At 48.6% G+C, this 26747-nt stretch overlaps 1 protein-coding gene across 2 annotated transcripts in view; it reads left to right on the top strand.

The window, feature by feature from the left end:
- The window catches only part of LOC121282333 (leukocyte surface antigen CD53-like), a 77894-nt gene that overhangs the window by 25725 nt on the left and 25422 nt on the right, over positions 1-26747 (top strand). For both annotated transcript variants that reach the window (XM_041196026.1, XM_041196027.1), the window contains 3 exons: positions 14098-14176; positions 15920-16108; positions 18786-18860. In XM_041196026.1, the coding sequence (XP_041051960.1) occupies positions 14098-14176; positions 15920-16108; positions 18786-18860 (343 nt within the window). The remainder of the gene's footprint in view (positions 1-14097; positions 14177-15919; positions 16109-18785; positions 18861-26747) is intronic.

A 26747-nucleotide genomic window follows, 5' to 3' on the forward strand; every position in this document is an offset into this window, starting at 1 on the left:
TCTCCCCATGCTGTTTGCGTTTTGCCCGGCTCCCTGGGCGATGGTGGTCCCAACCATTTTGTCTTTAGTTTTGTGCAGCCATTTGCTCAATCAACTAAGCTGGGCCTTCCCTGTGATCTCAGAGGGTTTTTGGGTGTTTTACAATTTATTCCTGATTTCACCTTCTTTTCTTTGACCTGACGACGAGCTCGATTGCCACGTGGTATAGCGCCGATTCTGATCCCGGACTGGCCGTGGTGCTTTCGGAAACGGGCTACACTGACCTTCTTACAGCACTGGAGCTGGTTAAACTAGTCCGGGCTTAGGACGGAATTTTTTTGCTCACCCTGCTCAGTCCTATGACTCTGCACTCTGTGGACAATCACAATGGACCCCCATGAGATCTTGTGGAGTCCTCAGCCAGAATAAAAACAGAAAATGCTGGAAAAACACAGCAGGTCTGGCAGCATCTGTGGAGAGAGGAACAGAGTTAACGTTTTGAGTCCAAATGTCTCTTCTTCAGAGCTAAAGAGAAGTGGAAATGTGATGGATTTAATACTGTTTAACGGAGGTGGAGCATAATAAAAGGTCAGCGATAAATGGGAGCTAAGGAGAGATTGACAAAGATGTCATGGACACAAGACAAAGTGAGTGTTAATGGCAGTGGTGAAGAGTAAAGAAGTTGCATAAAGGTAAGATAGCAGAATGTGTTAATAGCAGAGCAAGGGTCAGTGCTCTGTGAAAGCAAAACATAGAAACAAGTGACAGGTGGCCCTGTGTGGTGGGGGAAAGTAAAAAAATGAACAAATAAATAAAAGATCAAAATAAAGTATAATTTTAAATAAATAAATAGATAAATAAAGATTGGATTAAAAAGTGGGTGAAGATGGAGGAGAGTTCATGGTCTGAAGTTGTTGGACTCAGTGTTGAGTCCGGAAGGCTGTAAAGTGCCTAGTCGGAAGATGAGGTGCTGTTCCTCCAGTTTGCGTTGAGCTGCACTGGAACATTGCAGCAGGCCAAGGACAGACATGTGGGCATGAGAGCAGGGTGGTGTGTTGAAATAGCAAGTGACAGGAAGGGCTGCTTGCAGACTGAGTGCAGGTATTCTGCAAAGCAGTCACCCAATCTGTGTTTAGTCTCCCCAATATAAAGGAGACTATATTGGGAGCCGTCAGACCATCCTGGTGGGGGATGGACGTGTAGAGGGATTGGACGTCCATGGTGAAGAGGAAGCAAAAACAGAATTACCTGGAAAAACTCAGCAGGTCTGGCAGCATCGGCAGAGAAGAAAAGAGTTGACATTTCGAGTCCTCATGACCCTTCGACAGAACTTGAGTTCGAGTCCAAGAAAGAGTTGAAATATAAGCTGGTTTAAGGTGTGTCGGGGGGGCGCGGAGAGAGAGAGAGAAGTGGAGGAGGTTGGTGTGGTCGTAGGGACAAACAAGCAGTGATAGAAGCAGATCATCAAAAGATGTCACCAACAATAGAACAAAAGAACACATAGGTGTTAAAGTTGGTGATATTATCTAAACGAATGTGCTAATTAAGAATGGATGGTAGGGCACTCAAGGTATAGCTCTAGTGGGGGTGGGGAGAGCATAAGAGATTTAAAAATATTTAAAAATAATGGAAATAGGTGGGAAAAGAAAAATCTATATAATTTATTGGAAAAAAAAAACAAAAGGAAGGGGGAAACACAAAGGGGGTGGGGATGGAGGAGGGAGCTCAAGACCTAAAGTTGTTGAATTCAATATTTAGTCCGGAAGGCTGTAAAGTGCCTAGTCGGAAGATGAGGTGTTGTTCCTCCAGTTTGCGTTGGGCTTCACTGGACCAATGCAGCAAGCCAAGGACAGACATGTGGGCAAAAGAGCAGGGTGGAGTGTTGAAATGGCAAGCGACAGGGAGGTTTGGGTCATTCTTGCGGACAGACCGCAGGTGTTCTGCAAAGCGGTCGCCCAGTTTACGTTTGGTCTCTCCAATGTAGAGGAGACCACATTGGGAGCAACGAATGCAGTAGACAAAGTTGGGGGAAATGCAAGTGAAATGCTGCTTCACTTGAAAGGAGTGTTTGGGCCCTTGGACGGTGAGGAGAGATTTCCAGTTCCCTGGCCCTAACCGCTTCCTCTTCACCATAGACGTCCAATCCCTCTACACCTCCATCCCCCACCAGGATGGTCTGAGGGCCCTTAGCTTCTTCCTCGAACAGAGGCCCGAACAATCCCCATCCACCACTACTCTCCTCCGTCTGGCTGAACTTGTTCTCACGCTGAACAATTTCTCCTTCAACTCCTCTCACTTCCTCCATATAAGAGGTGTGGCTATGGGTACCCGCATGGGCCCCAGCTATGCCTATCTCTTTATGGGGTATATGGAACATTCCTTGTTCCAGTCTTACTCCAGCCCCCTTCCACAACTCTTTCTCCGGTACATCGATGATTACTTTGGTGCTGCTTCATGCTCTCGTCGGGACTTGGAAAAACTTATTAATTTTGCTTCCAATCTCCACCCCTCCATCATTTTCACGTGGTCCATCTCTGACACTTCCCTTCCCTTCCTTGAACTCTCTGTCTCAATCTCTGGTGATAGACTGTCCACCAATATCCATTACAAACCCACCGACTCCCACAGCTACCTCGACTACAGCTCCTCACACCCCGCTTCCTGTAAGGACTCCATCCCATTCTCTCAGTTCCTTCGCCTCCGTCGCATCTGTTCCGATGATGCTACCTTCAAAAACAGTTCCTTTGACATGTCCTCCTTCTTCCTTAACCGAGGTTTTCCACCCACGGTCGTTGACAGGGCCCTCAACCGTGTCCGGCCCATCTCCCGCGCATCCGCCCTCACGCCTTTTCCTCCCTCCCAGAAACATGATAGGGTCCCCCTTGTCCTCACTTATCACCCCACCAGCCTCCGCATTCAAAGGATTATCCTCCCCCATTTCCGCCAACTCCAGCATGATGCCACCACCAAACACATCTTCCCTTCACCCCCCCATCGGCATTCCGTAGGGATCGCTCCCTCCAGGACACCCTGGTCCACTCCTCCATCACCCCCTACTCCTCAACCCCCTCCTATGGCACCACCCCATGCCCACGCAAAAGATGCAACACCTGCCCCTTCACTTCCTCTCTCCTCACCGTCCAAGGACCCAAACACTCCTTTCAAGTGAAGCAGCATTTCACTTGCATTTCCCCCAACTTAGTCTACTGCATTCGTTGCTCCCAATGTGGTCTCCTCTAAATTGGAGAGACCAAACATAAACTGGGCGACCGCTTTGCAGAACACCTGCAGTCTGTCCGCAAGAATGACCCAAACCTCCCTGTCGCTTGCCATTTCAACACTCCACCCTGCTCTCTTGCCCACATGTCTGTCCTTGGCTTGCTGCATTGTTCCAGTGAAGCCCAACGCAAACTGGAGGAACAACACCTCATCTTCCGACTAGGCACTTTACAGCCTTCCGGACTGAATATTGAATTCAACAACTTTAGGTCTTGAGCTCCCTCCTCCATCCCCACCCCCTTTCTGTTTCCCCCTTCCTTTTGTTTTTTTTTTCCAATAAATTATATAGATTTTTCTTTTCCCACCTATTTCCATTATTTTTAAATATTTTTAAATCTTTTATGCTCTCCCCACCCCCACTAGAGCTATACCTTGAGTGCCCTACCATCCATTCTTAATTAGCACATTCGTTTAGATAATATCACCAACTTTAACACCTATGTGTTCTTTTGTTCTATTGTTGGTGACATCTTTTGATGATCTGCTTCTGTCACTGCTTGTTTGTCCCTACGACCACACCAACCCCCTCCACTTCTCTCTGTCTCTCCGCGCCCCCCCGACACACCTTAAACCAGCTTATATTTCAACTCTTTCTTGGACTCGAACTCAAGTTCTGTCGAAGGGTCATGAGGACTCGAAATGTCAACTCTTTTCTTCTCTGCCGATGCTGCCAGACCTGCTGAGTTTTTCCAGGTAATTCTGTTTCTGTTTTGGATTTCCAGCATCCGCAGTTTTTTTGTTTTTATCTCTGTGAAGAGGAAGCAGTTGGGGTCAGGGAACTGGAAATTGTTATGACCTAGGGCATCAGAGGAATTGTGAATGTAGGTGGTACGAGGCTGGATAAGGGGAGAGAGAAGGGAGTCACGATAGGAAGAAATTAATTCCATGGGGCAGTAACAGGCTGACACAATCGGTCCATCGGGAATGTCCTTTTTGTGGATTTTGGGGAGGAGGTAGAAGCGGGCTGTCCAAGGTTGGGAAACTATGAGGTTGGAAGCTGTGGAGGGAAGATCTCCAGAGGAGATGAGGTCAGTGACAGTCCTGGAAACAATGGCTTGATGTTCAGTTTTGGGGTCATGGTCCAGGGGGAGGTAGGAGGAAGTGTCTGAGAGTTGACGCTCAGCCTCTGTGAGGTAGAGGTCAGTGCACCAGACAACAACAGCACCACCCTTGTCAGCAGGTTTGATGACAAAGTCAGGGTTGGACCTGAGAGAACAGCGTGCAGCAAGTTCAGAAAGAGACAGGTTAGAGTGGGTGAGAGGAGCAGAGAAATTGAAACGACAGATGTCACGTCAACAGTTCTCAATGAAAAGATCAAGAGCAGGTAAGAATCCAGAGGGAGAGGTCCAGGTGGAGGGAGGATACTGGAGGCGGGTGAAAGGATCCGTTGAACGGGGAGAGGACTCCTGCCAAAGAAGTGAGCACGGAGACGAAGGTAGCGGAAGAAGAGTTCAGCATCGTGCCGAGCCCGAAATTCATTGAGATAAGGGTGTAAGAGTATGAAACTAAGTCCTTTGCTGAGCACTGAACATTCAGCATCAGAGAGGGGAAGGTCAGGGGGTATGGTGAATACACGGCCGGGGCTGGGAATAGAAGGCGGGATGGGGTCAGAGGGATGGGCAGGGGTGGAGGGTCCTGGATGGGCGTTGGTGTCGATGAGTCATTGGTATCAATGAGTTTGTGTTCCTTAGCACCTGAAAGGAAGAGACAAAGTTTCTTGTTAAGGCATCAGATAAGATGAAGAATAAAATGAAACTGGAGGCAAGGACAGTTAGAGATAGGGTGAATCGGTGCTGCTGGAGGGAGAGGTCGAGTGTGTTCATATGGTGGTGTATGGCACTGAGTGTGGATCTCAGGATGCAGCGAGAACAGCAATCCGAGGAGTGTTGTATGTCCCAGAGATACCTGTAATCCTGGGTGGGTTCGAAATATGAGGGATGGAACTTCAGTTGGAATCCACATGGGCTAAGTCGAAGACAGAGACAGTCACTGAGGAAGGAAATATGGCTGTGAAAGTGAGTTTTAGTAAACACCTTGTCAAACACCAGGAGAGAAATGGAAAGCAAAGAAGGTGAACAGGGCAAAAGAGACAAGCGGAAATCCTGTCGGAGAGAAGAGCAGCGCTTCTTCAAGTTAGGCATTCCTGAACGAGAAGTGGCAGTGAAATTAAACATTAAAATGAAGGCAAAATACTGTAGATGTTGGAAATCTGAAACAAAAACAGAAAATGCTCGAAAAACTCAGCAGGTCTGACAGCATCTGTGGAGAGAGAAACAGAGTTAGCGTTTCGAGTCTGTATGACCCTTCTTCAGAGCTAAAAGAGCGATGGAAATGCAATGGACTCTTAAACAGTATAAAAAGGGGGTGGAGCTGGATAGAAGGTCAGCGATAGGTGCCATTCTGCTTCCTGTTCTGAAAAGGAGCTTCTTTCAGCTCCTTCTGTGTCTTTACACCAGGTGTTTTCAGTTGGGTCTGAATGCTGCTCCTTTAATTTTTCAGCTTTTGAATTTCTGCTCCAACTTCTCTGAGGTTCTGGATTTTTCCATTCGCTGCCACCATGTTGTATGTTGCTTGCTCTGAGGTTCTGAGTCTTGTTTGGTTGAACATTAAGGCCTGAATTCTACCCTCGGGGTGCACCCGAAGTTGGTGTGCCCAGAAGCAGATGTAAAACCCGCCCCTGGCCAATTTCACACGGTGAACGCGAACTTACTCTGGCTGGCCAATTAAGCCCCACTCATTGTGAAATGTGACTGCTGGGTGTGTTTTCAGTGTGTGGGGGTGGGAATGAGTCAGGCAGCAAGACCAATGGGCCCCTGAAGGCTGCCAGGAGTTGTGGGGGAGGCTGAGGGAACTGTTTGGAAGCAATCCAACAAGTGTCCTGGTGTATGGACATGGCCTTACCACCTGGTGGTCATGGAAGGCGGGAGGGCAAGTTGCGTGGGCACTCTGCCCCCCATTTCTCAGATGAGCGCCTGGGAGTGCTGGTTGAGGAGAACAGTGTCCGGCAGCATATCCTAATGTTCAGGGACGGCAAGGGAAGGCCACCCCACCTGCAGGGTGAGATGTGCCACAGTGACATGGCCCTCCTAATGCCCGTGTTGGTGGTGGAACCAGGAATGGACTTTCTGAGAGACAGAGCAATAATGAGGCTATATTTCCCTATCAGGAGAAGAGCAGTCATAATGCTGCAGAATGCCACAGAATGGGTGGAGGAGCCAAATCTCTGCATCCTCACAAGGAATAAAAGAGTGATGCACTGGAGCTGGAATGTCACTGGCCAGCTCGCTCCTCCAGTCGCGGTAAGGCGGGGGGTCTCAGGTGATGTTAAGAGTGCAGGTGACAGGCACGTGTGCGGTGGGTAATAGAAACATAACAGGCTCCTCTCATCAGAAATTGAGCTGTTGAAGCCAGAGAGCCCATTGAAGCTCCAATGCAGATGGCACCTTGTAGCAGGTCTCCACCATCTCCTCAGCCCACCAATCGTGCATAGTGACGATGATGATTGAATGTACTGATCTCTGCTTTCCTCCCGCAGATGCACCACCCACAGGAGCTGCCGGTGACCCTGAGGACCCCTCACTGAACTCTGAGGAAGCCACCACACCTGCACCAATGTCACACCATCTCCCTGAACCAGGCTCCAGTGCAGATATTCACACCTTGGTGGCCATTAGTTAATCAGCTCCATGGGTAATGCACAGCAGTGAGGGCACATCACCCTCACATGAGGAGCTGGCAGAGGCAGAGGGGTCCCAGGGAGCCGACAGTGGGAGCACAGCTGGAGACTGGGACTGTGCTGCGTCCGAGACAGATGACGAGACTCTGAATTGGTTCATCAGGCGGCAGATGCTGGATGTCTAGCGGGATGTGTAGGGAGCACTGGTGGAGATCCTTGAGGGTCTGCTTGCCATGGTCTCTGCCATGGGGGAATCCATGCAGAGCGTGAATTCTGTGTTGAACCTTAACGCCGAGCCCACAGCCTCCTCCATTGTGAGGGTGGCGACTCTCATGGAGAGGCAGCTTCAGGAGCAGACTCAGGGGTTCCTGGGGTTGCACTTGGACCTGCAAGCCCTCACACAGGCCATGACCTCAATGGTGAACCGGAATGTTCAAGCGCACCTCACGCTGGTGGATAAACTGCCTGTTGTCTCTATGGGCCTCTCTCAGGGCAGTCTGGACAAGGACAGCCCCTCCGCCCCTCTGCCAGTGGGCGCTGCATCTGATGATGCTGTGATGACTGAGGATTGCCCAGCTATGGAGCTGGACACACCCTCTCAGTCTCCAGCGGCCAGCCGACTACCGCTAAGGTCATAAGGGCCGCCAGGATAGCAGAGTCAGCAGCTGCCTCCAACGCCACTGTCAGTGAGGGGGGCATCCAGACACAGCACCCACAGACATAAGCTGAAGGCACCTTGAGCACAACAGGGGTGGGTCACGGGTGACAATTTTTGCATGAATTATTTTGACCCTTGTGTTAGGGATGGACACTTTGTTTGTTCTTTGTTTGTTCATGTGAAGCAAGATAAACATTTATTTGATTTAAATGGGCTGAATTGGTTGGATGGTTTGAATAGGTGCCTGATGCAGCACAGGCTTGTAACAGTTTGGCATTGTGTGGCACTGGTGTACTGGATTGGGTTCTCATTTAGTGATTGTTAGCATAGGAGACGGTGCCATTGTCTTGAAGAGGCATCGATGTCTTGGATGTCTAGCTGAAGGTTTGCTGGATCAAAGCATCCCTGGTGTCCCTGCCTCACGAGGGTTCCTGTCCTCTGCCTCGAGGTCCTCACCCTGCACATCCCCAGGCTCTTCCTCTGAGCCATCACTTGAGTCATCCTCTATGACCTGTGGAGCAGCCGTGCTTTCCTCAGCCCCCAGTGGGTCCCCCCTTGCCAGAGCCAGGTTGTGCAGGGTGCAGCATGCAGCAACTATGAGAGAGACAACTCTGGAGGATGCTGCAATGCTCCCTTCTTATCAGTCCAGGCATCTGCAGTGCATCTTCAGCAGCCCAATGGTCCTCCCCACCACCACCCTTGTGGAGGTATGACTCCTGTTGTGTCTCTCCTCGGCCTCAGTTTTTGGGTGTTGAAGTGGGGTCATCAGCCACCTCTTCATGGGAAAGCCCTTGTCACCCAGGATCCATCCATCCACTGTGCAGGAGCCACAAACAGCCTTGGTACCTGTGAGTGCCACAAGATGTGAGAATCGTGTGATCTCCCAGGGTAATGGGCACAAACTTGGAGAATCTGTGTCCTGTGGTCACAAACAATCTGAAAATTCATTGAGTGGAACCTCTTTCTGTTTATGAAAGCTCCCAGCTCATCTGCTGGCACTGTGATGGCCATGTGAGTGCAATCTATTACACCCTGGGTGTGGGGGAACCCACCCATCACAGCGAAGCCTCGTGCTCTCTCCGCCTGGCTCGCCTCGTCTGTCCAGAAGTGGATCAACGTGCGAGCATGTCTAAAGATAGCAGCAGTCACAGGCTTGACACAACCGTGTGCAGCTGATTGAGAAATGCCGCACAGATCCCCCACTGAGCCCTGAAAAGAACCAGAGGCACAGAAGGTCAGGGGCACTGTGACTTTCAAAGCTACCAGCATTGGGAGTCCGCCCATGTAGTTGGAGGCAATTTCCAGACCTATCATGTGATATTTTGCTGTTACTGTGTCCCTGGAGAGGCAGAGCCTCCTGCGGCACTGGACCTCGGACATCTGAAAGTAGTTGGAGCACTGCCTGAACACTCTAGCCGCTGGGTAGTGGCATCTTCGGTGTGCCCTTCCACCTTGGCCTCCCTGCTAGCCTTGCACCAACTGAGCCTGTGCCTCTCCTCTTAAAGGTCTGTCCCTGGGATGCTGTCTGCACTCACTTGGCCTCCTCCCCCTCCGGCCCCTCTCTTCCTCTTCAGAGGAGGTTCCACCAGTGAAATACACTACCCTCATTAGATGGGATATGGAGGAGCAGTGCCTTGAAAATGAAGGAGTGTGGTGCTGCAATAATTAGAGGGACCTTCCAGGGAAGATGAAGACCTGAGATGCTGAATCGTGGGTTTAACAATCAAACAAGATGCCAAGAAACTCTGGGACAACTCTGTACTCACGCAGCAAAGGACTGGCAATGACAGAGAAAATGCTGCTGCTCCGGGGCCTTTTATCCTGCCCGTCGATGAGGAAATGATTAAAATGCGATTTCTGGCCACCAGTTCTGTCCATGCGACAAGTTAAAAATCACATGGGCAATGTAAAATTGCGGTCAATAGGCTTTTTAATGACCTTAATTGGCCTTTTAATTGTCGCTGGACACAGCTCCGACTCCAATGCACACCCGCCAACCTCAATATTGCACACATGCATGCAATTTTAGAGTTGGGCATGCACCCAACCTCAGAACGCAAGATTCAGGCCTAAGTGTTTATTGATAACACATAACTATGTACATATACACAGGGCACAGCCCAAGCTATGAGCTAACTCCATGTTTGCTTCTACACAGGTCTCTATACAGTCCACAATTGACTCTAGTCTCAGGTCATGTGTCTCTTTGTATTGCATTGTGGGCTGTACTGTTTCCCAGTCCCACATTAACCCTTGCTATACCAGACACCCTTATTAAGAAGCCTTTATCCATTAAGGCAATGCATGCATTTCAATTGTGCTTTTCCCAATGTCACAATGTGCTTTAGAGCCAAGGAAATTCTTGTTTTGAGATGTACTTACATATGTAATGTCATTCTGCATCAATGACCCAAGGACAGGGTATGTAAGGGGCCAGTCACTAATGATAGAATGTTGGGGGGTGGGGGTCAATTGGCAGACAGGGACTGGAAGAGGGCTAAAGGCAGGGTGGAGGGTCAGCGGGATCTTGTGAGGGGCAGCATGAGCTTTATTGAGGGGACAGCCCTGGAGGCAATGACCTGGAGATGAGGAAGCCGTAAACAATGGTTTCAGTGGTGGTGCAGGTGAAGGGGGCTGGGGATGGGCAATGTTACAGAGGTTAGCCAGTCTTGGTGATGGGTTAGCTGTGGGATTGGAAACTCAGATCAGTGTCAAGCAGAGGCCTGAAACTATAAACCATCGGGGGATAAAATTGAAGATTTTGACATGATCTGAAGAAAACAGCCTGTCATTGTCAAGCTGTAGAAAATTCTAGCTTCACTACAATTTGATATTGGACAGGCCATCAAGCCACATGGGAAGAGTCATGTAATAAAGTGTGGTGGTGAGAGAACAATCAGTAGCTTTATTTAAATTATTCTCAGGATATGGGCATTGAAGGAAAGGCTGGCATTTATTGTGTGTGTCAATTTACCAGGAGAGGATGCTGCTAGGTCTTGTTATAGTTTGATATAGCTGGGTAACTTTCTAGGCTGTTTCAGGGGGCAATCAGGATTCAACCCCATTACAGTGGGTCTGGAGACCCATGTAGGCCAGGCCAGGTAAGGACAGCAGGTTTCCTTCCCTAAAGGACATTAAAGAAGTGGATGAGTTTTTAATGGCAATCTGACAGCGTTATGGTCATCAATACCAATATGTGCCAGCTTTGTGCAACCAGGGACAGTGTTTTTTGGACTGGGCTGTGTTTGGTGGAGTGGAATGTGTTTGGTGTACTGGGCTCTGTTTAGTGGACTGGGCTGTGTTTTGTGGTCTGAGCTGTGTTTGGTGGTCTAAGCTGTGTTTGATGGACTGGTCTGTATTTTGTGGACTGGGCTGTGTTTGGTGGTCTCAGCTGTGTTTAGAGGACTGGGCTGTGTTTGGCGTCTAAGCTGTGTTGACGGGCTGGGCCGTGTTTAGTGGACTTGGCTGTAGTTGGTGGACTGCGTTGTGTTTATTGGACTGAGCTGTGTTTGGCAGTCTCAGCTCCGTATGGTGGACTGGGCTGTGTTTGGTGGACTGGGCTTTGTTTGATGGACTGAGCTGTGTTTGACAGTGTCAGTTGTGCTTAGTGGACTGGGCTGTGTTTGGTAGTCTGAGCTGTGTTTGGTGGACTGGGCTTTGTTTGATGGACTGGACTGTGTTTGGTGGTCTCGGTTGTGTTTGATGGACTGCACTGTGTTTGGTGGACTGGCCTGTGTTTAGTGGAATATGCTGTATTTGGCGGTCTCAGCAGTGTTTTGTAGACTGGGCTGTGTTTGGTGGACTGAGCTGTGTTTGGCGATCTCAGCTGTGTTTTGTAGACTGGGCAGTGTTTGGTGGATTCAGCTGCATTTGATAGACTGTGCTGTGTTTGTTAGACTGGACTGTGTTTGGCGCAGTGGGCTTTTTTTGGTGGACTTGGCTGTGTATTGGAGGCTGGGCTGTGTTTAGTGGACTGGGATGTGTTTGGTAGATGGACTGTATTTGACATTCTCAGCTGTGTTTAGTAGACTTGGCCGTGTTTGGTGAACAAGGTTATGTTTAGCGGATTCTGCTCTGTTTAGTGGGTTGGGCTATGTTTTGTGGACTGGTCTGTGTTTGGCGATCTCAGCTGTGTTTTGTAGGCTGAGCTGGGTTTCATGGGCTGGATTGTGCTTGGTGGACTGGACTGTGTTTTGTGGACTGGGCTATGTTTGGCGGTCTCAGCTGTGTTTGGTGGACTTGGCTGTGATTGGCAGTGTCAGCTCTGTATGGTATACTGGGCTGTGTTTTGTGGGCTTGACTGTGTTTGGTAGACCGGGCTATGTTTAGTGGACTGGGTTGTGTTTAGTGGACTTGTCTGTGTTTGGTAGACTGGGCTGTGTTTGGTGGACTGGGCTGTGTTTGGTGGACCGGGCAGTGTTTGGCGGTCTCAGCTATGTTTAGTGCACTGGGCTGTGTTTGGCCATCTCAGCTGTGTTTCTAGGACTGGGCTGTGTTTCTGTTTATAGGTCAAGACTGTGTTTACAATGCTGGACTGTGCTTATGTGTAGAGGACCACCTGTGTTTATAGGGACAGGATGTATTTGTGCATCCAGGACCAGGCTGTGTTCACAGAGCTGGGCTGCATTTACAGCCCTGGGCTGTGTTTACAGGACTGGGCTGTGTTTGTGCATACAGATCAAGCTGTATTTGTGTGTACTGATCAAGCTGTGTTTACAGGTCCTGGCTGTGTTTATAAGACTGAGCTGTGCTTGTGTGTATAGGACCGTGCTGTGTTTAAAAGACTGGGCTGTATTTGCATGTACAGGACCAGGCTGTGTTTACAGGACCAAGCTGCACGCATACGTATAGGACTGGGTTGTGTTTCCAAGACCGGGCTGTGTTTCTGTTTATAGGACCAGGCTATCTTAACAGAACTGGGCTATGTTTAAAACACTGGGCTCAGTTTACAAGGAAAGGCTGTGTTTGCATGTACAGGACCAAGCTATGGTTACAGGACAAAGCTATGTTTCTGTATACAGGACCAGGCTGTGTTTACAAGGCTGGACTGTGTTTACAGCACCGGGCTGTGATTGTGTGTATAGGACCGGGCTGCTTTTACAGGACAAGACTCTGTTTATGTGTACAGGACCGGGCTGTGTTTGTGTCTACAGAACTGGGCTTTGTTTACAAGACTGGGCTGTGTTTGTGTGTACAGGACCAAGCTGTGTTCTTGGACAGGGCTGTGTTTACAGGACTGGCTGTGTTTTTATGTATAGGATCAGGCTGTGTTTACAAGATTGGGGACTGGGCTGTGTTAATGTGTATAGGCCTGGGCTGTGTTTATATGTGCAGGACTGGCTGTGTTTGTGTGTACAGAACCAGGCTGTGTTTATGTGTTCAGGACTGGGCTATATTTATAGGACCAGGCTATGTTTACAAGACTAGGCCATGTTTAGAGAACTGAGCTGTGGTTGTGTGTACAGAACCAGGCTGTGTTTGTGTGCATAGGACCAGGATGTGTTTACAGGACCAGGCTGCGCTTATATGTATAGGATCAGGCTGTGTTTACAGGCCTGGGATGCTTTTTTTTGTATATAGTACCCGGCTGTGTTTACAAGACTGGGCTGTCATTGTGTGTATAGGACCGAGCTGTGTTTACAAGACAAGGCTGTGTTTGTGTGCACAGGACCGGGATGTATTTTTGTGTACAGGACCAAGCTGTGGCTACAGGACTAGGCTATGTTTTTGTGTACAGGACCGCGCTGTATTTACAATACTGGGCTGTGTTTGTGTGCACAGGGCTGGGCTGCGTTCATGTGTAAAGGACTGAGCTGTGTTTGCATGTACAGGACTGAGCTGTGTTTATAGGACAAGTGCTCTGAGTGTGTGTATATGATTGGGCTGTGTTTACAGGACTGGGCTGTGTTTACAAGACTGGGCTATGTTTGTCTGTACAGGACCGGGCTGTGTTTACTAGACTGGGCTGTGTTTATAGGACCAGGCTGTGTTTACAAGACTGGGTGTCTTTGTGTGTACAGGACTAGGCTGCGTTTGTGTGTATAGGACTGGTCTGTGTTTACAAGACTAGGCTCTGTTTGTTTATACAGGACAGGGTGTGTTTCTGTTTATAGGACCATGCTGTGTTTACAGGACTGGGCTGTGTTTATAGGACTGGGCTGCATTTGATGGACTGGGCTGCATTTGCGTTTATAGGACCAGGCTTGTGTTCATATGGCCGTGTTGTGTTTACAGGGCTAGATTGTGTTTACAGGACTAGGTTATGTTTATAGAACCAGGCTATTTTATAGGACCACTCTGTGTTCCCAGGACCATGCTATGTTTGTATTTATAGGACTAGTCTGTGTTTGTTTCCAGGATCATGCTGTGTTTCCAGGACCAGGCTCTGTTTATAGGAATGGGTTGTGTTTATAGGACCAGGCTGTGTTTGTGTTTATAGGACTGCTCTGTGTTTAAATAAATGGACTGTGCAGATATGGAATAATACCTGTTCTTTCTACTGTAGGTGTGGAATTCTCAGAATGGCTCAAGGATGTTTGAAGACACTGAAATATATGCTGTTTGCGTTCAATTTAATATTTTGGGTAAGTGCAGATTCTTGGGAGAAAAGTCTGCAGGACAAATTATGAATGCACAGTGAGCACTTGTCAGTGTTTAAGAACACAATGTATAGGAACAGGAATAGCCCATGTGCCCCATCAAATCTGCTCTGCCATTCAATACGACCATAGCTGATCTTGTACCTCAACTCCACTTTCCTGCCTGCTCCCCATATCCCTCAATTCCCTAAGAGACCAAAAATCTCTCTATCTCAGCCTTAAATATATTCAATGATGGAGAATCCACAACCTTCGGGTAGAGAATTCCAAAGAGTCACACACTTTCAGTGAAGAAATTCCTCCTCATCTCAGTCCAAAATAATCTGCCCCTTATCCTGAGACTGTGCCTTTGTGTTTTAGATTCCCCCGACCAGGGGAAACAGTCTCTCAGTATCTGTCAAGCCTCTTAGAAGCTTGCATGTTTTGAAGCTTGTTCCCTTACTGTATGTTGTTTGTGCTCTGCACGGTGTCACAGTGTGAATCCATACTATATAATACTGATATCCTACACTGTCGTGTCAGCCAGAGCACTGGCTGTTACTAATGTACCCAGATGTATGGTGCAGGACCCATAATTTGAGATGATAATTCTTGCCTAATAAGGTAAGTCCTAGTTCTGACCATGAACTGGTAACACTGTAAAGTTCCCTTGTCTGCTATGTACTGACAAATGCTACTTTAACAGCACTCAGTGTACTCCTGTGCCACACAGGATGCTGTGAACTTTTATATAAGTCATGGCTGATGCTGATGAAACCCTGGCTGTTTTTTATGAAGTTAGACAGAGTGCTGAGTAACAGCACATGCTGCACACATTTGGTCAAATTTCTTTTTCAAACAATTCAGGTTTCTCTGCTTTTGCAGCTCAAAACTGGGCATCCATGAGGCATTGCAGGCCATCAGCAGCAGCAGAACTGTCCTGAACCACAATCTGTAACCACTCATATCCCCCACTCTACCATTACCACCAAGCCAGGGGATTAACTCTGGTTCAATGAAGAGTGCAGGAGGGCATACCAGGAGCAGCACCAAGCATAAATAAAAATGAGGTTTCAACCTGGTGAAGCGATAACACAGGACTACTTGTGTGCCAAACAGCATAAGCAGCAAGTGATAGGCAGAGCTAAGTGACCCCACAACCAGAGGATCAGTTCTAAGCTCTGTCATCCTGCCACATCCAGTCATGAATGGTGGTGAACACGGGTGGTGGTGGTGCCTACAAGGTGGTGGAAATGGAGGTGATCTCTGATTTCAGAAGGAAATTGGAAGGGCTCTTGAGGGAAATAAACTTGCAGAGCTACGAGGATCGAGTGGGAGAATGAGATTCTACAGACATTCTACATGGACTCTTACTCTTACAGACACCCTCCACATGGACTCGATGTAATAATGATTTTTTGCCTTTACTGGTGGTTCGTCCCTGTTAGATTAGCCCTGACTTTCCCAGAATACTGCAGCCCCGACAGCAGCCATAGACTATGTAAGTGACATAACATCCCAATGACCTTCATGCATAGATGTACAGATTACTCCAAATGCAAGGACACAGCAACAGTGCCTGGGGTCAGGGAGGGGATGGGAGAGGACTACATTTCAACCCCGTGGAACAGAAAGTCTATTTAAGGTCACTGGCTGTGCATAATTATGTAACTGTTTGAAGAGGAGATGTGTGAGTCTTGCTATTGCCCACAGTAGGAGAAGCTATGTCAATATGTCCATCTCTTTCAGATCTGTGGATGTATTATCATGGGATTGGGAATCTACCTGCTGAGGTTGAATAACTTTGGAGCATTGCTCTCCAGCCTACCATCTCTCTCCATAGCCAACATCCTGATTGTTGTGGGAACGGTCACCATGGTGGTGGCTTTTCTGGGCTGCATGGGAGCGATCAAGGAAAACAAGTGCCTGTTATTGTCAGTAAGTCCTGTGTGAATCTCCAGTCTCTCTAAACTGTTGAATAATAAGCTTTAACCAAGCTGGGGATAGGGGATGGGGGGAGGGGGGAGGGAAACAGATGGTAGTCTCACACATCCATAGAAAAAGATTGATTTTAAAATCTGACTCTTCATTTCTTTTGACTTTTAAGTCCTGTTTTTTGTTAAAATGGTGAGCTAAAACAAGCATCCAAGTAAACAACAATGACAGTAAAAATATCCATTTGGTCAGATCAATACTGGCCTAAATATTTAAAACAGAAATCTAAAAAAGCAATACTCACATTCATATCACACCTTTCCCAATCTCCTGACATCCCAAGTGCTGTAAGGTCAATTAAATACTTTTTGAAGTGTAGTCACTGTGTAATATAGGAAATACAGATGCCAATTTGTGCACAGAAAGCTCCAACAAACAGCAATGTGACATTTAAATGACCTTATAGTCTGTTTTCTAGTGATTTTGGTTGAAGGATAACTGTTGCTCAGCCCATGATTGGGCTGATGGAGAACTAAGGGAACAATGCAGTGTCAGAGTTTCTTAAAGCTGTTCCTCACACCACCCCACCCCCCCACCACCCCCTCAGGTGGCAATAAAAGATCCCACAGCATCATCCACAGGAAGTGCAGGGGAGTTCTTCCTTGTACCCTAGCCAAGGTTTATCCCTCAACCAGCATCAATAAAACAGAATATCTGAGCATTTATCCCATCGCTGTTTGTGGGATCTTGCTGTGTGCAAATTGGCTGCCATGTTTCCTTTAGCAGTGGCTACACTTTAAGAAGTACTGCATTGACTGATTAGTGCTTTGGCCCATCCTGGGATCTTGAAAGCTGCTGTATGATTTAAAGGGGCTCTTTGTTTCTCTCTCTAGCATTGCCCTCTTGAAATTCTAACTGTTGTAGGGCAATAATTCTGTTGACACCCACAGGCCACTAGCAGCAGCAGCAGACCACTCACCCAAGTGACTGTTCTCTTAATCAGAACCCAAATAATCAGAGCCAGGAAGCTGTTCACAGTTGGAGTGCTTTGATAGTCTCAGTACACAACTGCTGTCACTTTATGGGGTGTTGATAAAAGCAAAGTACTGCAGATGCTGGAAACCTGAAATAAAAACAGAAAATGCTAGAAAAACTCAGCAAGCCTGGCAGCATCTGTGGAAAGAGAAACAGGGTTAATGTTTTGTAGTGATTATGGTTTTATTTAGTGTGTAATGTACCTTTATGAATAATGTTTGCTAGGAAAGATCACACGATCTGTAGTAACCAATAGGAGAGTAGTGCGGGCTTCCTCAGCAGTCAGTATAGAGAGATTTGGAGTTGAAAGCACATGTTGAGTATATTGCAAATAAACTTAACATTTCCAACCGAGAATTGTCTGCAGATCAATTCCGTGACCAATAGCACAACTCAGATACCCTTATAACATGTTTCGAATTGGTACAACTCTCCTTAGATTACTGAAGAAGAGTCATATTGGACTCGAAACGTTTCTCTCTCCACGGGTGCTGCCAGACTGGCTGAGCTTTTTGGCATTTCCTGTTTTTATTATAGGATGTTGATGCCTGGATGCCATGGTCAGAGGGTAAATAGGCGTTAGGGTGTTAAAAAAGAAAATCCAGATTCTCACACCCACTCCAACCATATACCATGTCCACTCTATCATATCATGGATACCAACCACACATTCAGTCTGCATGTCTTCCTCCTGGCTTGCTTATTTTAGTTTAATGCCCTTTGAGGTTTGATGCATTGCCAATGGGAACAATTTATCTTTGTCAGTTTTTCCAACCGTGTGTGTGAGCACAACTCTGTGTGTGTTAGTAAACATGTGAGTGCAAGTGTGTGTATGTGTGTGTCTGTGTGTGAGCGCGAGTGTGTGTGTGAACGTGAGTGAATGTATAAACTCAAGTGTGTGTGTGAGCATGAGTGTATGTGAATGTGGGTGTGTCTGTTAGCTCGAACGTGTGAGTGTGAGCGTGAGTGTATGTAAGCTCGAGTGTGTGTATATGAGCACAAGTGTGTGTATGTGTTGGAGTGAGAGAGTATGTGAGCGTGAGCATGAGTTTGTGTGTGTACGCACGTGTGTGTGTGTAAGCTCAGGTATGTGTGTGAATGTCAGTGTGTGTGTGTAAGCTCAAGTGTGCGTGTGTGCATGTAAGCTCGAAGGTGTATGTGTATGTGTGTGTGTGTGAGACAGCACGAGTGTGTGCATGAACATGTGTGAGTGTGAACATGAGTCTGTGTGTGTGAATTTATGTGTGAGCATGCCTGTGTGTGCAAGCTCAAGTGTGTGAGTGTGTGTGTGAACATGTGCGTGTGTAAGCTCGAGTGTGTGTGTGAATGCGAGTGTGTGTGTGCGTAAGATTGTGTGTGTGTGTGTGTGTGTGTGTGTGTGTGAATGTGAGTGTGTGTGTGTGCTGGTGCGTGTGTGAGTGTGTGTTCATGTGAGCAGAAGTGTGTGCATACTCACATGAGTGTGCGTGTGTGTATGTGTGAACGTGAGTGTGTGTGTGTGTGTGTGTGTGTGTGTGTGTGTGTGTAAGCTCGAGTGTGTGTGTGTGTTTGTGTGAGTGAGTGCGAATATGTGAGGTGCCAGGGCTGGTGTGGGAGGGGTATTGTCTGTCACTCATGGCTCTGTTTCTCTTTCCTGTATCTCTAGTTCTTCATCCTGCTCCTCCTGATCCTTCTGATTGAAGTCACGGCTGCCATCATTCTCTTCTTCTATGAAAGCCAGGTATGTTTAGTAACATCTGAACATTTATCACCCTGATTGGAGTTTTAAATCAACATGGAGGGATTTTTAATTTTAGCACTGTGCAATGACCTGGATAATCAATTATCCATCCATTGTCGAAATCCCAGGAAGAGAGTCTGATCAGGTTCAGAATGGTCAGGGATTGGGCTCTGGGAAATTACATGTGGGCATTGATGGTACAGTTTACCAACAATCTATTCACTTCAATGCCTTTCTAGTCACTACTGCATTTGAGTTGAACTAACAAAGTTCGATTTTCATCTTGCTCTGGGACAGGGTGCGTGGGTAGTCCGAGTCTTACCCAGTTATGTTCCTGGTCAATGATGATCCATAGGATTCAGACACTTGTCACTTCACAGTCAAGCCTTAATGCTGGGTTCCTCCCATGGGAACAGAGTTTGTTTTAATTTATTCACGGGATGTGGGTGTCGCTGGATGGACCAGCATTTATTGCTGATCTCTAGTTGCCCTTGAGAAGGTGGTGGTGAGCTGCCTTCTTGAACCGCTGCAGTCTATTAGGTGTAAGTACATCCACAGTGCTGTTAGGGAGGGAGTTCCAGGATTTTGACCCAGTGACAGTGAAGGAACAGCGATATATTTCCAAGTCAGGATGGAGAGTGACTTGGAGGGGAACCTCCAGATGGTGGTGTTCCCATCTATCTGCTGCCCTTGTCCTTCTAGATGGTAGTGGTTGTGGGTTTGGAAGGTGCTGTGCAGTGGGTTAGACTCTAACTATCTATTCTTGTGGAAGATTAAGGTAAGATCTGGGGCTTCCACTTGTTGTTGAAAATGTCAGGGACTTTACAGCTGAATGCTGCCTGTGTTGGGAAACAGAATAAAGAAGCCTTTCACTTAATTTTGGTTTATACATTAGAACATAAGCAATATAAGCAGAAGTTGGCCATTGGCCCCTCGAGTCTGCTCTGCCATTCAATATGACCATAGCTGATCTCCAACGTAACCTTCTGGCTTCATAACCACATCCCTCAATTCCCTTAGCACCCAACAATCTGCCTATGTCAGTCTTGAATATACTCAATGGCTGAATATCTACAGCTCTCGGAGAAAGAGAATTCCAAAAATTCACAACATCCGAGTTAAGAAATTTCTCCTCACTTCAGTCCTAAATGATTGACCCTTTACCCCGAGACTGTGCCCCCATGTTCCAGACTCTCCAGCCAGAGGAAACAACTTTCAAACTGCCTGGATACTTTAGCATGTCAATGAGATCACCTTTCATTCTTCTAAACTCCTGCGAATATCAGCAATTTGACTCTGTACAGTTAGATTCTTACCTGGGATAGAGCAACTGGAATCCCCACTAATCAAGGCTGGAAATAACAAGGGGAGAAATAGCAATGGGAAGTATGAAAGTGCTGGCAGCTCTTTCATGGACCTAATTTTATCTGGAGTGGTGGGGGGGGTCAATTCTTCAGACAGGACTATGAGGCTATGTGGTATATATCCCCATGGAGGCCTGAACCAGTCCCTCACTCAACATTTATACAGAAGCCCAGTCTCAGCAACAGTCAATGACCCTTCCTTTCCTCTTCCAAGGACATTGCATTAACCTCTGTCCTCTATGGACAGGCTCCAGGCTTCTCCTGGTGCACCCGCCCCTGCACTGAATCATGGGGTCAGTTACCTACAGTGCCACAGAGGGAGCTTTTCCCAGAAAACATCCCAGAAGCTGCTTGCCGCATAGATTTGAGTTCATGTTAAATCCTGAAGGATGTACAATCTCAGGCAGCGTACTCTAAGTCAGTCCACACTGAATCAGCCCTTTCACCTGTGCATGTATGCATGCTGCAAAACCTCAGGGATAACTGAGTTTAATGTGTCCTTAAAAGTATGTCCAAGATAAATGTATGGCTGGATGAAATCCTGGCTATTCTAAATGGAAGGTGCTGTCTAGGGAGCCTTGGAGAATTCCTACAGTGCATCTTATAGATGGTACACACTGCTGCTACTGTTCGTCAGTGGTGGAGGTGTAAATGTTTGCGGATGTGTCAAACAGGCAGGTTGCTTTGTCCTGGATGGTGTCAAGCTTCTTGAATGTTGTTGGAGCTGCACTCATCCAGGCAAGTGGAGAATATCCCATCACACTCCTGAATTGTGCCTTGTATATGGTGGACAGGCTTTGGGGAGTCAGGAGGTGAGTTACTTGTCACAGGATTCCTAGCCTCTGACCTGCCCTTGTAGGCACAGTATTTATATGGCTAGTCCAGTTCAGTTTCTGATCAATGGTAACCTCCAGGATGTTGATAGTGGGGGTTCAGTGATGGAAATGCCATTGAATGTCAAGGGGTGATGGCTAGATTCTCTCTTGTCGGAGGTGGTCATTACCTGGAACTTGTGTGGTGCATATGTTACTTTCCACTTGTCAGCCCAAGCCTGTATATTGTCCAGGTCTGGCTGCATTTGGACATGGACTGCTTCAGGAGTTGCAAATGGTGCTAAACATTGTGCAAACATCAGTGAACATTCCCACTTCTGATCTTATGATAGAAGGAAGGTCATTAATGAAGCAGCTGAAGATGGTTGGGCTGAGCACACTACCCTGAAGAACTCCTGCAGTGATGTCCTGGAGCTGAGATGATTGACCTCCAACAACCATAACCATTTTCCTTTGTGCTAGGTATGACTCCAACCAGCAGAGAGTTTCCCCCTGATTCCCAATGACTCCAGTTTTGCTAGGGCTCCTTGACGTCACACTCAGTCAAATGCTGCCTTGATATCAAAGACAGTCACTCTCACTCTCACCTGGAGTTCAGCTCTTTTGCCTATGATTTAACCAAGGCTGTAATGAGGTAGGAGCTAAGTGGCCCTGGTGAAACCCAAGCTGTGCATCAGTGAGCAGGTTGTTGCTAAGCAAGTGGCACTTAATAGCTCTGTTGATGACCCCTCCCATCACTTTACTGATCATGGAGAGTAGACTGATGGGTGGTAATTGGCCAAGTTGAATTTGCCCTGCTTTCTGTGTACAGGACATATCTGGGCAATTTTCCTCATTGCCGGGTAGATGCCAAAGTTGTAGCTGTACTGGAACAGCTTGGCTAGGGGCATGGCAAGTTCTGGAGCATAAGTCTTCAGTACTATTGCCAGAATATAGTCAGGGCCCATAGCCTTTGCACTATCCAGTGTCTTCAGCCATTTCTTGAAATCATGTGGGGTGAATTGAATTAGCTGAAGACTGGCATCTGTGATGCTGGGGATCTCCAGAGGAGGCCAAGATGGATCATCCACTCGGCACTTCTGGCTGAAGATTGTTGCAAATGCTTCAGCCTTATCTTTTGCACTGATGTGCTGGGCTCCTCCATCATTGAGGATAGGGATACTTGTGGAGCTTCCTCCTCCAGTGAGTTGTTTAATTGTCCATCACCATTCATGACTGGATGTGGCTGGACTGCAGAGCTTAGACCTGATCCGTTGGTTGTGGAATCGCTTAGCTTTGTCTATCATTTGCTGCTTATGCTGTTTGGCACACAAATAGTCCTGTTTTATAGCTTCACCAGGTTGACATCTCATTTTTAGGTATGCCTGGTGCTGCTCCTGGTATGCCCTCCTGCATTGTTCATTGAAGCAGGGTTGATTCCTTGGCTTGGTGGTAACAGTATAGTGGGGGGTATGCCAGTCCATGAGGTTACAAGTTGTGGTTGAGCTCGGCTACTGAGTGGTGCTACTGAGCCACTCTTGGTGAAGGACATTGAAGTCCCCCACCCAGAGTACATTCTGCACCCTTGTCACCCTAAGCGTTTCCTCCAAGTGATTATTCAACATGGAGGAGCACTGATTCATCAGCTTAGGGAGGACGGTATGTGGTAATCAGCAGGAGGTTTCTTTGCCCATGTTTGACCTGATTAGGACCATGGGGTCCAGAGTCAATGGAAAGGACTCCCAGAGCAACTCCCTCCTGATTGTATATCACTGTGCCGCCACCTCTGCTGGGTCTGCCCTGCAGGTGGGACAGGACATTCCCAGGGATGGTGCTGGTGATATCTGGAGCATTATCTGTAAGGTATGATTCCGTGAGAGTGACTATGTCAGGCTGTTGCTTGTCTAGTCTGTGTAACAGCTCTCCCAATTTTGGCACTAGCCCCCAGATGTTAGTTAGGAGGACTTTGCAGGGTCGACAGAGCTGAGATTGCCATTGTCGTTTCCAGTGCCGATGTCGATGCCGGGTGGTCTGTCCATTTCATTCCTTTTAGACTTTTTAGTGGTTTTGATATAACTGAGTGAATCGCTAGGCCGTGTCAGAGCGTGTGGCTCTGGGTCTGGAGTTACATGTAGGCCAGACCATGTAAGGATGGCAGGTTTCCTTCCTTAAAAGGCATTTTTACGACAATTGACAATGGTTTCATGGCCATCAATAGACTTTTAATTCCAGATTTCTACTGAATTCAAATTTCACCATTTGCCATGGTGGGTCCCCAGAGCATTACCCTGGGTCTCTAGGTCACTAGTTCAGTGATAATACCACTACACCTGCTTCAGTCCTATTCTCCCCCTTTCTGCCTCAATCGCTCAATCCCACCTCTTAGTGATGGTGTAGGTATATGGCTGAAAGCTCACCACAGGGTCAAGTATGATACAGGGTTTAGGAACAGTTTGGTTCAGCATTAGGCTGTTGACAAGGAGACAGATGGCATCAGTAACTAGGAAACGGAGTTTGAAGCAGGAATGAAAGACAATAGGCGGAATGTTCCAGTCCCGCCAGCAGTGGGAATCTTGAGGGGTGGGGAACTTAATTTGGCATCAGGCCAATAATCCGTTTCCCAACAGGAGGATGAAGTTTAGGGATTCTGTTCTCACGACTTCAGAGGTGGGTCAAAGGTGAGTGGAGCTTCCTGATGAACAATCTTGGGAAGCCCTTTTACATACATTAGCCAGTCATACATGATCATTAAAAGGGCACCTTGCCGGAATTAAGCCCCCCTCCAAATTGAGCTCCCTCCCAAGTGAGAAATTAGAATGTTCAGTTTTACAAAGCGACGTACACCTGGTGAGGTAGAGTTAATGGAGACTTGCCTCTGCATTGTCCTCTTGGAGGAGCATCTGTAAATGCCAGCCTACCCTTGAGCGTGGATGATGGCCTCGCAAGTTGAGGATGACCCATGAAGGGAGGAGGGGTTGGCAGAGAAGGTTGGAGCAGTGGCTGGGCAAAGGCGGAAAGGATAGTGCAGGCTGTTTGGGTGCTCTTTAGATATGGTGCTCGGGCCTTCGACCCTGTGAAGTACCATTGGGGAAGGTGACTCCCTGTCCACCTCCACCCCCACCATGGGAATTGGAGAGCTCCTCGTGAATACATATGTAATGAGCTGAAGAGCACAAGATTGCTCCTGGTTAACTGTCCTGACCCGATCGGGAATTACTCCCACTTCCGCACCCACCATCAAACTTAGACTCCAGAATGGAAGATACCGGTCAACGGTTTCAGTCTTCCCAATATTTAACTGGAGGAATTTTCTGCCCATCCTGCCTTGGATGCTGAATAAGCAGCCTGACAATTTATAGACAGTGCAGGGGTCAAGTGAGTTTGGGGTGAGGTAGAGCTGGGTGTTGTCAGGGACATGTGAAAACTGACACTGTGCTTCTGGACAATGTCACTGATGAGCAATAGGCACATGAGGAATGGGAGGCGGAGACACCAGAGGTAATGGTGCAGGAAACAGGAAGTAAAACCATTGATGGTGATTTTCCAGCCACAATTAGTTAAGAATGAAAACAGATGAGAGGAATCCTAACCAGCTAGATGACAGTGGAGAGGTGTTGGGGGAAGATGGTGTGGTCACTGGTGTCAAAGGCCACAGACAGTTTGAGAAGGTCAAGGAGAGATAGCTTACCTTCGTCATGGTCACACAAGATGTTATTTGTGCCTTTGATAAGGGCCATTTCAGTCCCGTGACAGGAGTAGAGACCTGATTGGAGGGATTCACACAGGGAGTTCCAGAAAAGACAGGTACATATTTGGGAGGTGACAGCACACTCTGGAACTTTGGAGAGGAGAGGTTGGAGATGGGATAGTAGTTTGCAAAGACAGACCAATCAGGAGCTGTTCCTTTTAAGGAGAATGCTGATGATGTCAGATTTGAAGGACAGAGGGGCAGAAGTATTAACAATGTCAGCTGACAGGGGAGCCTGGAGGGGAAGTTGGGTGCTCAGTAATTAGGTGGGGATAGGGCTGAGAGAGCAGGAGATCGGTCTTATAGACAAGATGAACTAGGAAAGTGCATCAGAGGAAATAGCAGAGAAACTGGAGAAAGATGGAAGTTCAGGGCTAGGGCAGGGGTAAGGATTAAGTTTGGCCAGGTGGGTCAGGGGAAGGGAGGCACACGGCACAGGCACCTGATCAGATGATCTCTGTCTTGCTGACTAAGAAGTTCAAACACACCTCATACTCGCCATTGGAGGTAAGGGGGGAGGGCACAGGGTGAAGTGGAGGGTCAGGGGAAAGTGGAGGGGGAAGTGGAGGGTCGGGGGAAGTGGAGGGCACAGGGGATAATGGACGAGACAGGGGGAAGTGGGGGGCATGGGGGCAAGTGGAGGAGACAGGGGATAGTGGAGGGGACGGGGATAGTAGAGGGTGAGGGGAAAGCGGAGGGCCAGAGGAAAGTGGAGGACATAGGGGGAAGTGGAGAGGATGGGGATAGTGGAGGGAACAGGGAAATTGGAGGGTCAGGGGAAAGTGGAGAGGTCAGGGGGGAGTGCAGTGGACAGGGGGAAGCGGAAGGGATAGGGGGAAGTGGAGGAGACAGGGATAGTGGGAGGGACAGGGGGAAGTGGAGGAGACAGGGGATAGTGGGAGGGCACAGGGGGCAGGGGAGGAGACAAGGGGAAATGGAGGAGACGGGGGAAGTCGGGGGGACAGGGAGAAGAGGAGGGGACAGGGGGAAGTGGAGGGGACGGGGGAAGTGGAGGGGACGGGGGAAGTGGAGGGGACGGGGGAAGTGGAAGGGATGGGGAAGTGGAGGGGACGGGGGAAGTGGAGGGGACAGCAGAAGTGGAAGGGACAGGGGGAAGTGGAGGGGACGGGAGAAGAGGAGGGGACAGGGGGAAGTGGAGGGGACAGGGGAAGTGGAGGGCACAGGGGGAAGTGGAGAAGACAAGTGGAAGTAGAGGAGACAGGGGGAAGTCGGGGGTGGGGGGGGACAGGGGGAAGTGGAGGGGACGGGGGAAGTGGAGGGGACAGGGGAAGTGGAAGGGACAGGGGGAAGTGGAGGGGACGGGGGAAGTGGGAGGGACAGGGGGAAGTGGAGGGGACGGGGGAAGTGGAGGGGACGGGGGAAGTGGAGGGGACGGGGGAAGTGGAAGGGATGGGGAAGTGGAGGGGACGGGGGAAGTGGAGGGGACAGCGGAAGTGGAAGGGACAGGGGGAAGTGGAGGGGACGGGGGAAGTGGAGGGGACAGCGGAAGTGGAAGGGACAGGGGGAAGTGGAGGGGACGGGGGAAGTGGAGGGGACGGGGGAAGTGGAAGGGACGGGGAAGTGGAGGGGACGGGGAAGTGGAGGGGACGGGGGAAGTGGAGGGAACAGGGGAAGTGGAAGGGACAGGGGGAAGTGGAGGGGACGGGGGAAGTGGAGGGGACGGGGGAAGTGGAAGGGACGGGGAAGTGGAGGGGACGGGGAAGTGGAGGGGACGGGGGAAGTGAAGGGAACAGGGGAAGTGGAAGGGACAGGGGGAAGTGGAGGGGACGGGGGAAGTGGAGGGGACGGGGGAAGTGGAGGGGACGGGGGAAGTGGAGGGGACGGGGGAAGTGGAGGGGATGGGGGAAGTGGAGGGGACGGGGGAAGTGGAGGGGACGGGGGAAGTGGAGGGGACAGGGGAAGTGGAAGGGACAGGGGATAAGCATTTAAGAAGATGATTTGC

Source organism: Carcharodon carcharias, chromosome 9, assembly GCF_017639515.1.
Source record: "Carcharodon carcharias isolate sCarCar2 chromosome 9, sCarCar2.pri, whole genome shotgun sequence".
Classification (NCBI taxonomy): Eukaryota; Metazoa; Chordata; class Chondrichthyes; order Lamniformes; family Lamnidae; genus Carcharodon; species Carcharodon carcharias.